The sequence below is a fragment of the Tremella mesenterica genome (genome assembly GCF_000271645.1).
Source record: "Tremella mesenterica DSM 1558 unplaced genomic scaffold TREMEscaffold_6, whole genome shotgun sequence".
Lineage (NCBI taxonomy): Eukaryota > Fungi > Basidiomycota > Tremellomycetes > Tremellales > Tremellaceae > Tremella > Tremella mesenterica.
This window is the reverse complement of record NW_006711230.1, coordinates 1,145,262-1,157,928: the sequence shown is the minus strand read 5'-3', so window position 1 is coordinate 1,157,928 and position 12,667 is coordinate 1,145,262. Positions and strand designations below refer to the sequence as shown.

The following is a 12,667-nucleotide window of genomic DNA, read 5'->3' as shown; positions in this document are numbered from 1 at the left end:
CTTTCAGTGGCGACAAGGAGAAAGATTTGGACGATGCCAACCTGCACTCTATGAAACTACGTGATCTGTCAGGTTCAGAAGTTCAGCAATTCCCAGGACTAAAGAGGGAGAAATGGTGGTGAGTCATTTTCTACATGCAGAGAGAGGATGAAGGGCTCATGCATCCTCATAGGCAATTGTGGAGACCAAGACATGCTCCACCACCACCTAAAGCTTCTTTGGACGATGCAGAGGTCATACCATTAGCTTACGTCTCCATATTCTCCAAGTTGACTTTCACTGTGAGCTCTCCCATCTCTTTGCTGAGTCCATCCTGTGAGTTGACATGTGTAGTGGGTGACGCCGATCATGGAGAAAGGTTACCAACGCCCTCTCCAAGCTACTGATCTTTGGAAGGTAAGTATCATACTTTATACCATGGATGAATGCTAAGATGTACAGATGGATCCCTCTCGAGAGGGTGAGTGTCACACTTTGGATGAAAATACAAAGGCTGATAGCTTTTAGCTGGGTATCTCTCGCAAAAGTTCATCGATTCATTACGCAAACGACAGGAAACGGCAGCGACGTGGAATGCCAATTTAGCGACGATACGTGCCCCATGGAGAAAACGAATGGTTTGGTCATTCATGGCTTTACTACCCTATTCCTCGCTCGATGGGCAAGATCCTAAACGCAAACAACAACCACGCTTGTATGCTGAGAAACGGAAGGCGTTGGAGGAAGAATGGCGTACTGTGAGCGGACGAAGAAGCGGGAGTGTGACTTGGGCATTGAATGATGTCATGGTTGGTTTTTGGGCTGGAGGTACGTTTTCGCCTTTTGTGTGATGAGAAGATCTGTGTTGACCTTCGTACAGGATTATTCAAGGTCGTTGCAGACACAGCGCAACTGATGGCTCCACTCATTACCAAAGCACTCATCAGATTTAGTCAAGAAGGTAACTTGCATCTGGCTGTTTGGAGAGGGAAGAGCTGACTATGAAGTTTACGCTGCCAGGGCGAACGGAACTCATCAACCAAATGTTGGAAGAGGTATCGGTATGGCATTTGGACTTTGGGCATTGGTCATCACTCAATCGGTCTGTCAACATCAGGTAAGTACAAGTTGGTTCAGCAGTCATCAGCTTACGATCAGTTCTTCTTCCGTTCCATGGCTATTGGAGCCCTGAGTCGAGCGACTTTGATGAGTGCTGTCTTCACGCAATCTTTGTCATTGTCGGTCGAAGCACGGGTACATCATCCTCAAGGGCATATTATGTCTTTACTTAACAGCGATGTGAGTCATCTCGTTGTACAACCCGTCCTATACTGATCAGACAAGATCTCTAGGATTGATTATTGCGCCCAATGTAAGTCTTCCTCATTATGTCATCGAGTCGTTACTCACCATCAGGGTTTCACGCTGTATGTGATTCGTTCGAGCTTTACTGCACACCACTGACTAGATTAGATATGGACTGCTCCTATACAGCTACTCGTCTGTCTGAGTGAGTCCGCATATAATCATCAAGCTGAAAACCGTCTGACGTACAGTATTGCTCTTAGTGCAGGTATATCAGCTTCAAATTTCTTGATTCTACTTGTGCTGATGTTCCTCTCAGATCGGACCCTCCGCACTCGTCGGCTTCTCTCTGTTTATCCTCATTGCTCCATTGCAGACATGGTTCATGAAGATGAGCTTCAACCTTCGTAAAAAGTCCATGGTGCGTGCCCTGCTTGCTCATCACAGAGATTCACCGGACTGACTCGTCAGCTCTGGACAGATGGACGCGCCAAGTTGCTTCGGGAGCTCTTATCTTCAATGCAAATTATCAAGGTCTTCACGTATGAGATTCCTTTTTTGAAGAGTGAGTCTCATATCAGTCCAAATCAATCCGCTGATCTGTGAGAACTTTGGTTTATTCGGAGACGTGAACTGGTCGGTATTAGGAAAATCTTGATTATTCGTGCCGCCAACCAAGCAATGGCATTCAGTATACCTGTAAGCTCGTGGACTTAGCCTCTTTGAGACGCTAACAGCGTTCAGACTCTCGCTGCTGTATTGTCGTTCGTCACGTATGCTTCAACTCACTCGTCTTTCGATCCGGTGAGCATTGCGGCCACAAACCCTATCTCAACTGATCCGTATAGGCATTGATTTTCACCTCACTTGCACTGTTCAACCTTCTCAGACAACCCCTCATGTTCCTCCCTCGAGCACTTTCGACATTCACCGATGCTCAAAATGCCATGGAACGTCTGACGGTGGTGAGTTGGATTTCAACCATAATGCGAAATGTGAATAACGTGATGCAGCTATTCGAAGCCGAATTGGGAACCGAAGATATCGAGATCGATCCAACACTGGACGTAGCCATCCGCGTTGACGATGCAACCTTCGCCTGGGCCGCTCCACCTCCTGTGGAGGAAGATAAGAAGTCTACAAAGGCAAATGCAGGCCCAGTGGCTTCTGAATCGAGTGAACCTTTCTGCCTGCCTCACCTGTCCTTCGAGATACCGCGGGGACAGCTGGTGGGTATTGTTGGACCGGTCGGAAGTGGGAAGAGTAGTATCTTACAAGCTGTGAGTCACCCTGACATACGGATGTAATGAGGTAAAAGCTGATGTGCTTTTAGCTGATTGGCGACATGCGCAGACTGAAGGGATCAGTCTGCTTTGGCGGGAAGCTTGCATACTGTCAGCAGAATGGTGAGTCCGGTGCACCCGGAGTGAGCTCACTCGGTAGCGTGGATACAGAATGCCAGTCTACGAGACAATGTACTTTTCGGTCAGGCATGGGATGAGCATCGATATTGGAAAGCTATCACGGATGCCAGCCTAGTGGCGGACCTCGAGATCTTACCGGACGGAGATTTGACTGAGGTGAGGCGCGACTTCTCTCTTGAGGTTTCAGTAGCTGACTATCTTAGATCGGAGAGAAAGGTAACTCACTCTGACTAGTGCGCCCGACGATGAGCTCACCAATGTCTAGGAATCAATCTGTCTGGAGGGCAGAAACAACGGGTCAACATTGCTCGTGCATTATATCACGACGCCGACATAGTCGTTCGTACTTCATCATAGAGCACAAATGTGGTGCTGATTTCGATAGCTCTTCGATGACCCTTTGAGTGCCGTGGACGCCCACGTCGGCAAAGCCTTGTTCGAAAATGCTATCCTAGGTCTAAAACAGCAAGGTCGCACAGTCATTCTTGTTACGCACGCTTTACACTTCTTATCAATGGTCGACGTCGTTTTGTGGGTGATTTCAGGAGAAGGGGACAGATGCTTACACTCAGCGCTATACAACAAGGAAACATTGTTGAACGAGGCACTTACAACGAGCTAATGAGCTCGGAAGGTCCATTCGCTAGACTCATCGCTAGTTTGGGTCTGTCATCGAAAGAAGAGGAACAGGAGAACGAAGAGACCATCGAAGAGGAAGCTGTTGTTCTCGATGGACAGAAGCCTGAAGTGGCCGCCATACCTGCAAAACTCACCCGGAAGCATATGGGCAAGGCAGCAGGTACTGGCAAACTAGAGGTATGCACCCCCTTCACCGTCATGCAAGTCCGTGGCTGACCGACGCAGGGTCGCCTCATGGGCTCTGAGGTTCGGAAGACCGGTTCGATTGGAGGAAAAGGTACGTGATCTCGAGGCACTTTGGGCAATGCCGATTGATGATGTAGTCTATGGCAAATACTTCCAGGCCGGTGGAGCTATCTGGACAGGACCGCTTATTATCATGAGTGGTGTGATCATGTGGGTTCCTTCACCTCGTGATAGATTAGACTGACTTATAGGCAAGTGTCACAGGTCTTATCTGCGTAAGCAATCTTGGAAACCTCCTGATCGAGCTAACTGCATAGAGTGTGGTTGACTTGGTGGCAAGACGATCATTTCAATCTGTCGCTTGGCGTTTATGAGGGAGTCTACGCCGCCCTCGGTCTCGGTCAAGCGCTTTTCACCTTTGGACTCGGAGGCAGTTTAGGCTTGCTCGCTTATCTGGCATCGAATCATCTTCATCATAAAGCTTTGGAGCATGTATTCCTAAGTCCGATGTCTCTTTTCGACACGCAACCTCTGGGAAGAATATTGGGTGTTTTTGGCAAGGACATAGACACTATCGACAATCAGTTGGCCGAATCCTTGAGGTTACAAGCCATCACCCTGATCTCGGTAGGTTCACTCACGTTTTGTAGAAGTTTATTTGTTGACAACTGACAGTTGACCGGTTCGGCCATTATCATCACCGTCTACTTCCATTATTTCATTCTTGTGTAGGTGTCTTTTCATTCCGAACATTTCGAAGCTGATCAGGTCAGGATCAGTGTCGTCGCTGTGGGCTATGCGTGAGTCCTTTCATTCATGTTGAGTTTGGTTGTGCTTACGAACTACAGATACTTGCAAGTTTTTCTCCTCTTTCCTCTGGATTGTACCGCTGACTTTCAACAGTGTCATGTTCTACCAGGCATCATCACGGGAATTAAAGCGTCTCGACTCTTTGCTTCGGGGGCTGTTATACGCCCATTTCTCGGAATCGTAAGCTTTACTTTGGGCATTTAACCGATTTAATCTTGTAGGTTGTCGGGTTTAGCCACTATCCGAGCATACGGAGAGAAGGCTCGTTTCATCAAGGACAACACCTACTACATGGATTTGGAAGACAGAGCCTATTTGTTGACGACCACAAATCAGCGATGGCTCGCTGTCCGTCTTGATCTTTTGGGAGGATGTATGGTCTTTGCAGTAGGCATCATGGCGGCTAAAGGCGGCGCTGGATTGCTTCCATCTCAAATCGCCCTCTGTCTTACCTACATGACATCACTCGTTCAGATTTTCGGTCAGGTGAGTAGCTCTTCCAAGTTGAGAATTGGGACAAGCTGAGCATATCCAGGTGGTCCGTCAATCCGCCGAAGTGGAGAATCACAGTATGTCGTGTAGTTGCAAATCAGGGAATGAGCTGACATGGGATTAGTGAACGCTGTGGAAAGAGTCTTGTTCTACTCAGAACCAACGTCTTTGCCTCAAGAGCCACCTCATTTGATTCCTGCCACTCAACCGGCTGATTCTTGGCCAGAACATGGTGCAATCGACTTTGAAGATGTGGTCATGTCCTACCGCCCTGGGTTACCTGCCGTCCTCAAAGGGATGTGAGTTGAGAGTCCTTCCAAGATATGTCAAGCTTACATAATGTAGCTCCATGAGCATCCGCGAAGGTGAGAAAGTAGGTATCATAGGACGGACAGGAGCTGGAAAGACCTCCATCACGGTCACCCTCTATCGACTTGTAGAGTAAGTGGTTGAAAGATATCCAGAGTGATGTTCGTGACTCACCAACTAGACTCACTTCGGGTCGTATCATCATTGACGGAGTCGATATCTCCAAACTTGGTCTGAATACATTACGATCGAGGATTGCTATCATACCCCAAGATCCTGTATTGTTCAGCGGTACCCTACGTAGCAACCTCGATCCCTTCGACCAACATCCAGATGCGACACTGTATGATGCTTTGAGACGAGCGTGTTTGATCGAAGATGACGCAGAGTCCATGACGGAGAAAACACCGGGTCGGACGTCGCAAGGACGTTTCACGCTCGACATGCCTGTTGAGGATGAGGGTATGAACTTGAGTAAGTTTCTCTTCTCCATGTAGTCTTGTGTTACTCACAACGACAGGTGTTGGAGAGAGATCGTTAGTCAGTTTGGCACGTGCTTTGGTCAAGAATGTGAGTGAAATGACACAGGAAGAGAGTAAATGAATAATGTGACAGGCACAGATTGTGGTTTTGGGTAAGGCATTTTCTTTGATGGAGATTTGCAGCTGACATATTCAAGATGAGGCCACTGCTGCTGTCGGTGAGTCATTTCATGGCAGAAGGGTACAGTCGCTCATGTCAGATCTCGAGACGGATTACAAAATCCAACAGACCATCCATCGCGAATTCAAAGGCAAGACATTATTGTGTATCGCCCACAGGTTGAGGACGATCATTTCTTGGGACAGGATTTTAGTCATGAATGCTGGTCAAGTCGAGGTCAGTCAATCTGTCGGAACGGTGTCGGAGTTGCTGACAGACAGGACTTTGACACTCCGTTGACTTTGTTTGATGCGGGAGGTATGTTCAGGTCAATGTGTGAAAGATCAGGCATCACGAGGGAAGAGATTGAAAAAGCGCGAGCGGCGAATGCATGACCGGATTCATGGGAGTTCCTGATTGGAACAATGTTGGTTGTAAGGAGTCATTGGTTTTTTAGACATAGATTGCAAGTACATATTGATAGATGCATTATTTGGAGATGGATAGATCAAGCATCGGTCACTGAATATCAGTACGTTTCATGGAAAAGAGGCAAAGAAGGACCGACCACAACCGTGACTGGCATCTGTAACATTTCTGGCGTATTTGAATAAAGTGCCTTTTGTGACTTTGAGAGGAGGAGCTTTCCATAGAGATTTTCTTCGTGACATTTCTTCGTCTGATACGTCGACCGATAGTATGTTGGCGACTGCGTCGATGCTGATGATATCACCGTCTTGTACGAGGGCGATCGGACCTCCGACTTGAGCTTCTGGGACGACGTGACCGACAACGAATCCATGAGATCTGCACCATCAGCCACTTCTGTCAGTTGACTCGGAGAAGAATCCGACTCACCCTCCGCTGAAACGTCCATCCGTCAGACAAGCCACATCATATCCTAACCCAGCACCCATGATAAGACTGGTAGGTTTCAACATCTCTGGCATACCTGGTCCTCCTTTTGGACCTAGGTAACGTAGAACGACCACTGTCTTTTCGCCTTGTTTGATGGAACCGCTTTCTACAGCTTGGAAGAACGATTCTTCATCATCAAAAGCTCGACATTTCCCAACGAAACGAAGACCTTCTTTCCCAGTGATCTTGGATACTGCACCTCCTGGAGCTAGGTTTCCTCTGAGAATTCTTACCATCAGTGACGTTCTTCAAACTTTCCTCTCAAGTCCTTTTGAGAGAAGGCAAGAGATTCAAGGACTGACCTGATATGGCCGGTAGCTTTGATAGGATTTTCAACAGGTCTGATAACCTCTTGTCCTTCCCATTTACTACCATTCTTTGCAACCCATTCTTCACAGTTCTCCCCTAAAGTTTTCCCAGTTACAGTCAACCCGTCTCCCGTCATGAGACCCATTTTGATTAGATAATGTATCACAGAGGGTATACCACCGATAGTGTTGACATCTTCCATCACGTATTTCCCACTGGGTTTCAAGTCGGCCAAAAAGGGTACACGATCAGAAACAGATTGGAAATCGTCTATCGTTAATGTTATACCGACAGAATGAGCTATGGCTATGAGATGAAGGACGGCGTTGGTCGATCCACCTAACGCCATGGTCAATACCTAAGATTGTAAGTAAATGATCTACCACCAGTATTTGAGATGACCCCAGACGATACGATACGAGATGAGGGATCGGGATTGACTTACCATGGCATTCTCAAAAGCTTGTCTGGTCATGATATCTCTAGGTAAAATATTCTTCTCCAACAAATTTCGCATCACCATTCCCGCCGAATCTGCCTCTGCCAATTTTTCAGGGTACTCAGCCGGGAAAGATGAAGATCCGGGAAGACTCATACCCAAGGCTTCTGTAGCAGAAGCCATGGTATTGGCTGTATACATCCCACCACAAGCTCCGGGTCCAGGACAGGCATTCCGAACGGTCTCATATCGAGTTTTCTCAGCAGATTCAGTTTGACCTTCTTGTAGATATCTTCCATAACTTTGGAAAGCAGAGACGATGTCAAGTTTTTCCACTGGACGACCGGTAGAACCACCTCCGCAATGACCAGGACGAATGGTACCTCCATAAACCATGAAACCAGGTCGGTTCAATCTGCCGAGAGCCATGAGTGTTCCTGGCATGTTTTTGTCACAACCGGGAACGACGACCATTCCGTCCAGCCAGTGACCTCCAGCAGCAGTTTCGACCGAATCGGCAATGAGGTCTCGTGATTGAAGAGAGTAAGACACTGACGATTAGCATAAATCGTGGAAGGGAGGAAGGGGCAAGTGGCCGGCTTACTTCCAAAAGTGCCCATGCTGATGCCGTCAGAAACACCGACAGCTCCGAATTGATAGGCTGTGATACCTGCTTTTGCGATAGATTTCTTCACACGTTGACCGAGAGCCAAAAGATGACCATTGCAGCTGCCACGGATTAGATGACTGATCGAACACTCTTGAATAACTCACGGATTACCTTCATACCTATACGAGTATCAGCAAGATATATTGAGGTGGATGATTGAAGACTCACCATATGCTAGCTACACCGACCATGGGTTTGTTCAAATCCTCGTCGGTGTTGATACCGTCGGTAGCGTAGAGCATGGCCTGGGAGGCACCCTGGGCTTTGGGCTGAGTGACCGTCCGGGAATATCGATTCATGATGGGTTGTTGCTCTGATGAAGACCTTGAAGGAGAGGTGTGAAGACGTCTTATGGAAGCGCCTGCCCTGGCGCAGCGTACAGAGCCGGCCAAGGGGTACATGGGTCGTCGAGTAAGTGGTAGTAAGGATGAGCTATAATAAACCTTCTCCCGTTGGCTGGAGGTATTTGTAGAGGGTGAGTCGAAATTCCGAGGTCACGTGACGTGGAGCTGCACCTACTGTTGGTTGGTGAGACGAGAGAGGATGCATAAAAGAGAGAGAGATCCGTGGGTTTGATCTCACGGCGGAGTTTCTCGGGATTCTACATACGACTCGTGGTGGCGGTACGATCAACACTCCCTCTGCCGTCATCACTGAGTCTCTGATCACTACCTAAGACGGCTTCCCCACTGTCCTAACCTTTAAACTCCCTTTACTACCTCTCGTTCCTTCTCTTTTATCCTCTATCCTTAGATCTTCCATATTCTTCAAATGACGTTTACCCGGTAAAGCTTTAGTGAGAATATCTGCTTGTTGATCATTTGTTGGAACGTATACAAGTTGAATTTGACCGTTTGACACTTGTTCTCGAATGAAATGATGTCGATACTCAATGTGTTTCGTTCGAGTATGAACACCTGGGTTATTAGCCAGCGCTAAAGCTCCCTTGTTGTCACAATTCAATGTCACTATTCCCTTCAAATTGACCAATTCCTTCACAAGCCCAGATAACCATCTCGCTTCCTTCGCTGCTTCTGCCATCGCCACATACTCTGCTTCTAATGTTGACGTAGTGACTGAACCTTGTCGTTTTGACATCCAACTAATCACTGAATCACAGAGCTTGAAGATATATCCTGTGGTAGATCGCCGCGTCACTTTACATCCAGCAAAGTCGGCGTCCACCCAACCTTCTAAACCTTTCCCCACTTCTCCACCAAGAACCAAGCCGTACTCTCGTGTCTTGTTGAGATAAGCAACTATTCGTAGAGCAAGTTGCCAATGAGTTTCCAGGGGAGCAGCACTAAACCGTGCTAGAAAGTTTGTAGCAAAGCTGATGTCCGGCCGAGTACATGCCGATGTCCACATCAAGCTTCCAATGGCGGCTTGGAAAGGGGAAAGAGGTGCGAGTTCATCAGTTTCACTGACTGCTGGTTCATCGTGATGTTGAGTGGGGAGAGGAGCTGTCATTGGACGATGTTGTGAATGACCTGGAAATCGAGAAGCGACTTTATCGATGTACGCTGGTTGAGAAAGATGGATTCTTCTTTTTGTACGATCTCGTGTAACCTTGAGACCAAGAATCTGCTTCATTTCTCCCATTTCCGTCATTACCCATTTCCTCTTCAGCTTCTCCATTACCCCATCAATCTCCTTATTCGTCCGCGCAGTTATGACCAGGTCATCAACATACGCCAGGAGAATCACCAGTCCACCATATTTTCCTGCTGGTCGGACGTACATTCCCCAGTCTCCCTCAGTCCTTCTGAAACCCTGTTCCTCTAACGCTTTCCCAAGTTCCAACCACCATACCCTGGCTGATTGTTTCAACCCATACAACGACTTCTTCAATCGCAGTACTGTCCCACTGCGTTGTCGTACCATGGCTTCAGGATGTTCCATGTAAATCTCCTCGTCAAGTACACCATTGAGATAAGCTCCCTCAACATCGGCTTGTCGTAGTTCCAAATCAAATGTAGCAGCAATTGTGAGAAGTAGTCGAAGACTTGTCATCCTACTCACTGGAGCATACGTTTGTTCATAATCAATTCCAGGTTGTTGAGAGAAACCTTTTGCTACGACTCTTGCCTTGTGTTTGACAATTTGACCATCAGCGTCTCTCTTGATGTTGAAGACCCATCTTGACGCTATAGCTTTACGACCTGGTGGAAGATACGCTTCTTCCCATGTTCCCTTTGACTCAATATTGTCAAGTTCCCGGAGCATAGCTTTCTTCCACTCGTCTTTATCCTTGCTAGTCAAAGCTTCCCTAGCAGTCTGAGGTCCATCAGACGGTGACGAATTTGCTTCTTCCATACCCATCTCTGACGCCATAGCAGATGCTCTTGTTGTATTGCTATACCATTTCTCCACAAGGTTTGCTTGATATGGTACTTCACCAGCAATACGAGCACTACGTCGAGTAGGAAGTACAGGTGGGGGAGGAGGTGGTACAGGAGTCGTAGGAGCAGGAGGGATAGGTGCTGGAAGAGGATTCGCCGTGGGAATGGGTGTTTCTTGAGTAGCCTCAACATCCAATCCCATCTCCCTCTGTTCTTCCACACCGTCATCATCTCTCTGTTCTGTCACTCCTCCATTCTCCCTCACACTTGCTGATTCTGGTTCTTCTTCCAGAGGTTCAGCCACGACCTGAGCTGGCCGTACAGGAGGTATCAATCCTGAGGAAGGAAGTGTTGCCGGTAAAGTCGTCATAGGACGTGGAGGAGGATTGGATACTGCTGCCGTGGGAGGAGTAATGGGTGTGATCGTCTTCTCTGGAGTTAAGGGATGACCTGAAGCACTCTTAACGTCCCTGCTGAAAAGCATCTTCCCGTCTTTCTCCATCCTCACATACCAACCACTCTTCGCTGGATCCATTCCTACGACTCTCCCCAATTCTCCCTTGTCAATGTCTAACCTTGACTTTCCTCGTATCTCCCCAGGGATCTGAACAAACACCAGTTCCCCAAACATCAAAGCGTTCTTTAGATTTGGGTCTCTACCCGTATACTTCATCCACGCATTGATACCATCTTCACCTCTGGTTGTCTTCATGAAGAGATAACAGGCGTATTTCACCGCCCAATCCCAGTAGTTGTTGTTCAAATTGGCTGACGCCAACATAGCCCCAGTCATCTCTTTGAGAGTTCTATTGAACCTTTCCACAACTCCGTTCAGCTCGGGAGTGTACCTAGGAGTAACTTGATGGATAATTCCTGTCTCGTGGTACCAAGCACCCGCTGGTCCACTGGCAAATTCCAATCCACCATCACTTCTAATAAACCGTACTTTCCCTCCCGTCTGTCTCTCCAACTTGTTGACAAACCCTTTCAGGTGAACCAATACATTCTGCTTATTAGGCAGAGGTATCACCGAAGCAATCCGAGAATAGTCATCTATCATTGCCAGATAATGACGATTTCCTCCAATGGATGGGTCAAAAGGACCGGCCAGATCAACATGAACTGTCTCTGCATCTGCCTTCCCCCTCGGGCTATCCTTCCCCTTGGGTAACCTTGTTGCCCTGCGAGCTTGACAAGCATCGCATTCCTCCAGCCTGAATGTATCCTGTTCCAGCTGCTCCCTCGAATAGCGTAGCAGTCCATCACCTGCTAGCTTCAGGAGTTTCTCACGACCAATATGACCTAGTCGTTTATGTTCCTCTTCCAGAAGACTTGTTCTTGCTTCGATTTCATTTACTTGAGGTATCTCGAAGCCTTCTGGTTGAGATGGATTGTGGTGAACAATCCCCATCTGGACGAACAGGAAATTCCCCCGTCTCTCGCCCTTGATGATCAAGCCGTTTCTTGACAAAACCATGTCATGGAGGTCGACTTTCCACCCCTTATCTATCAGGGTATACGCTGAAAGATAGTTTCTTGATGCTGAGGGTTGATAAAATACGTCTTGAAGTTTGATTCCCCTTCCATTGTTGAGACGTAAGACAATTTCACCGGTATAGGAAGCGACCATTTTACCACCGTTAGGAACTGAGAAGTGAGCAGGTGAGGTAAGTTTCTTGAGATTAGTGAACAGATGAATGTAAGGGGAGACATGGTGGGTGCATCCGCTATCGACAAGGAATTCAGGAATGGAAGAAGGTGTCGACGAATTGTCTTTGCCGATAGCTCCTATTTCAAAGTCTTCCAATCTTGCTTCCCCAGCGTGTCTTTCCCACTTCCCTTTACCCTTCACCTTTCCCTCGTCTTCATCCTCCTTCTTTGGACAATCTTTCTTCATATGTCCACCTTGCCCACAGTTCCAACACTTAGGTCCTTCCTTATCACCTTTAACCCTACTATCTTTACCACCCACACGTCCCTTCTTTCCCTTAGACCCAGGTTTTCCCTTCCCCTTTGCACCATGCTCCAGGGAAACCTTCTGCATCGCTGCATTCACCTCTCCAACTATGTCACCTTCACCCCTTGCGTCCCTTCGAGCAATCTCCCCCTGGTACATCTTCCTAACACCATCCCATGATTGAAGGTAGCCGGGTTGTTGTTGGAAGATACGAAGAGCAATGTCAAAGTCGGTTGCGCGGGTGAG

The 12,667-nt window shown here is 47.7% G+C and overlaps 2 protein-coding genes across 2 annotated transcripts; one reads left to right on the top strand and one right to left on the bottom strand.

Moving 5' to 3' along the window:
* Positions 1-158: 158 nt before the first annotated feature.
* Positions 159-6,264, top strand: TREMEDRAFT_44369 (uncharacterized protein; the record flags this gene model as incomplete). Its single annotated transcript, XM_007004950.1, has 39 exons — positions 159-281; positions 334-396; positions 442-460; positions 508-807; positions 860-940; positions 987-1,096; positions 1,138-1,278; positions 1,324-1,351; positions 1,396-1,406; positions 1,453-1,489; positions 1,536-1,552; positions 1,604-1,705; positions 1,756-1,849; positions 1,892-1,983; positions 2,029-2,088; positions 2,133-2,249; positions 2,298-2,564; positions 2,618-2,690; positions 2,728-2,864; positions 2,912-2,924; positions 2,974-3,047; positions 3,094-3,239; positions 3,281-3,524; positions 3,573-3,624; positions 3,671-3,743; positions 3,785-3,808; positions 3,851-4,160; positions 4,209-4,259; positions 4,393-4,523; positions 4,565-4,829; positions 4,879-4,912; positions 4,960-5,134; positions 5,181-5,276; positions 5,326-5,618; positions 5,665-5,714; positions 5,760-5,778; positions 5,824-5,844; positions 5,887-6,023; positions 6,068-6,264. 39 exons carry the CDS (start codon positions 159-161, stop codon positions 6,179-6,181), a joined length of 4,194 nt encoding a protein of 1,397 aa, XP_007005012.1. The 3' UTR covers positions 6,182-6,264.
* Positions 6,146-8,538, bottom strand: TREMEDRAFT_39446 (uncharacterized protein). The gene is made up of 8 exons (XM_007004921.1): positions 8,291-8,538; positions 8,227-8,241; positions 8,057-8,181; positions 7,459-8,003; positions 7,007-7,371; positions 6,645-6,932; positions 6,355-6,593; positions 6,146-6,308 (listed from the first exon to the last, which is right to left on the bottom strand). The coding sequence occupies exons 1-8, from the start codon at positions 8,521-8,523 to the stop codon at positions 6,295-6,297; spliced, it is 1,824 nt and encodes a 607-aa protein (XP_007004983.1). The 5' UTR covers positions 8,524-8,538; the 3' UTR covers positions 6,146-6,294.
* Between the last annotated feature and the right edge of the window lie 4,129 nt (positions 8,539-12,667).

Coding starts and splice junctions, on each gene's coding strand:
- TREMEDRAFT_39446 (XM_007004921.1), bottom strand. CDS start 8,523: ATGTACCCCTTGGCCGGCTCTGTACGCTGCGCCAGGGCAGGCGCTTCC. Junction 7,372..7,458: donor AAGCTTTTGAGAATGCCATG/GTAAGTCAATCC, acceptor TTACAATCTTAG/GTATTGACCATGGCGTTAGG. Junction 6,933..7,006: donor AAAGCTACCGGCCATATCAG/GTCAGTCCTTGA, acceptor ACTGATGGTAAG/AATTCTCAGAGGAAACCTAG.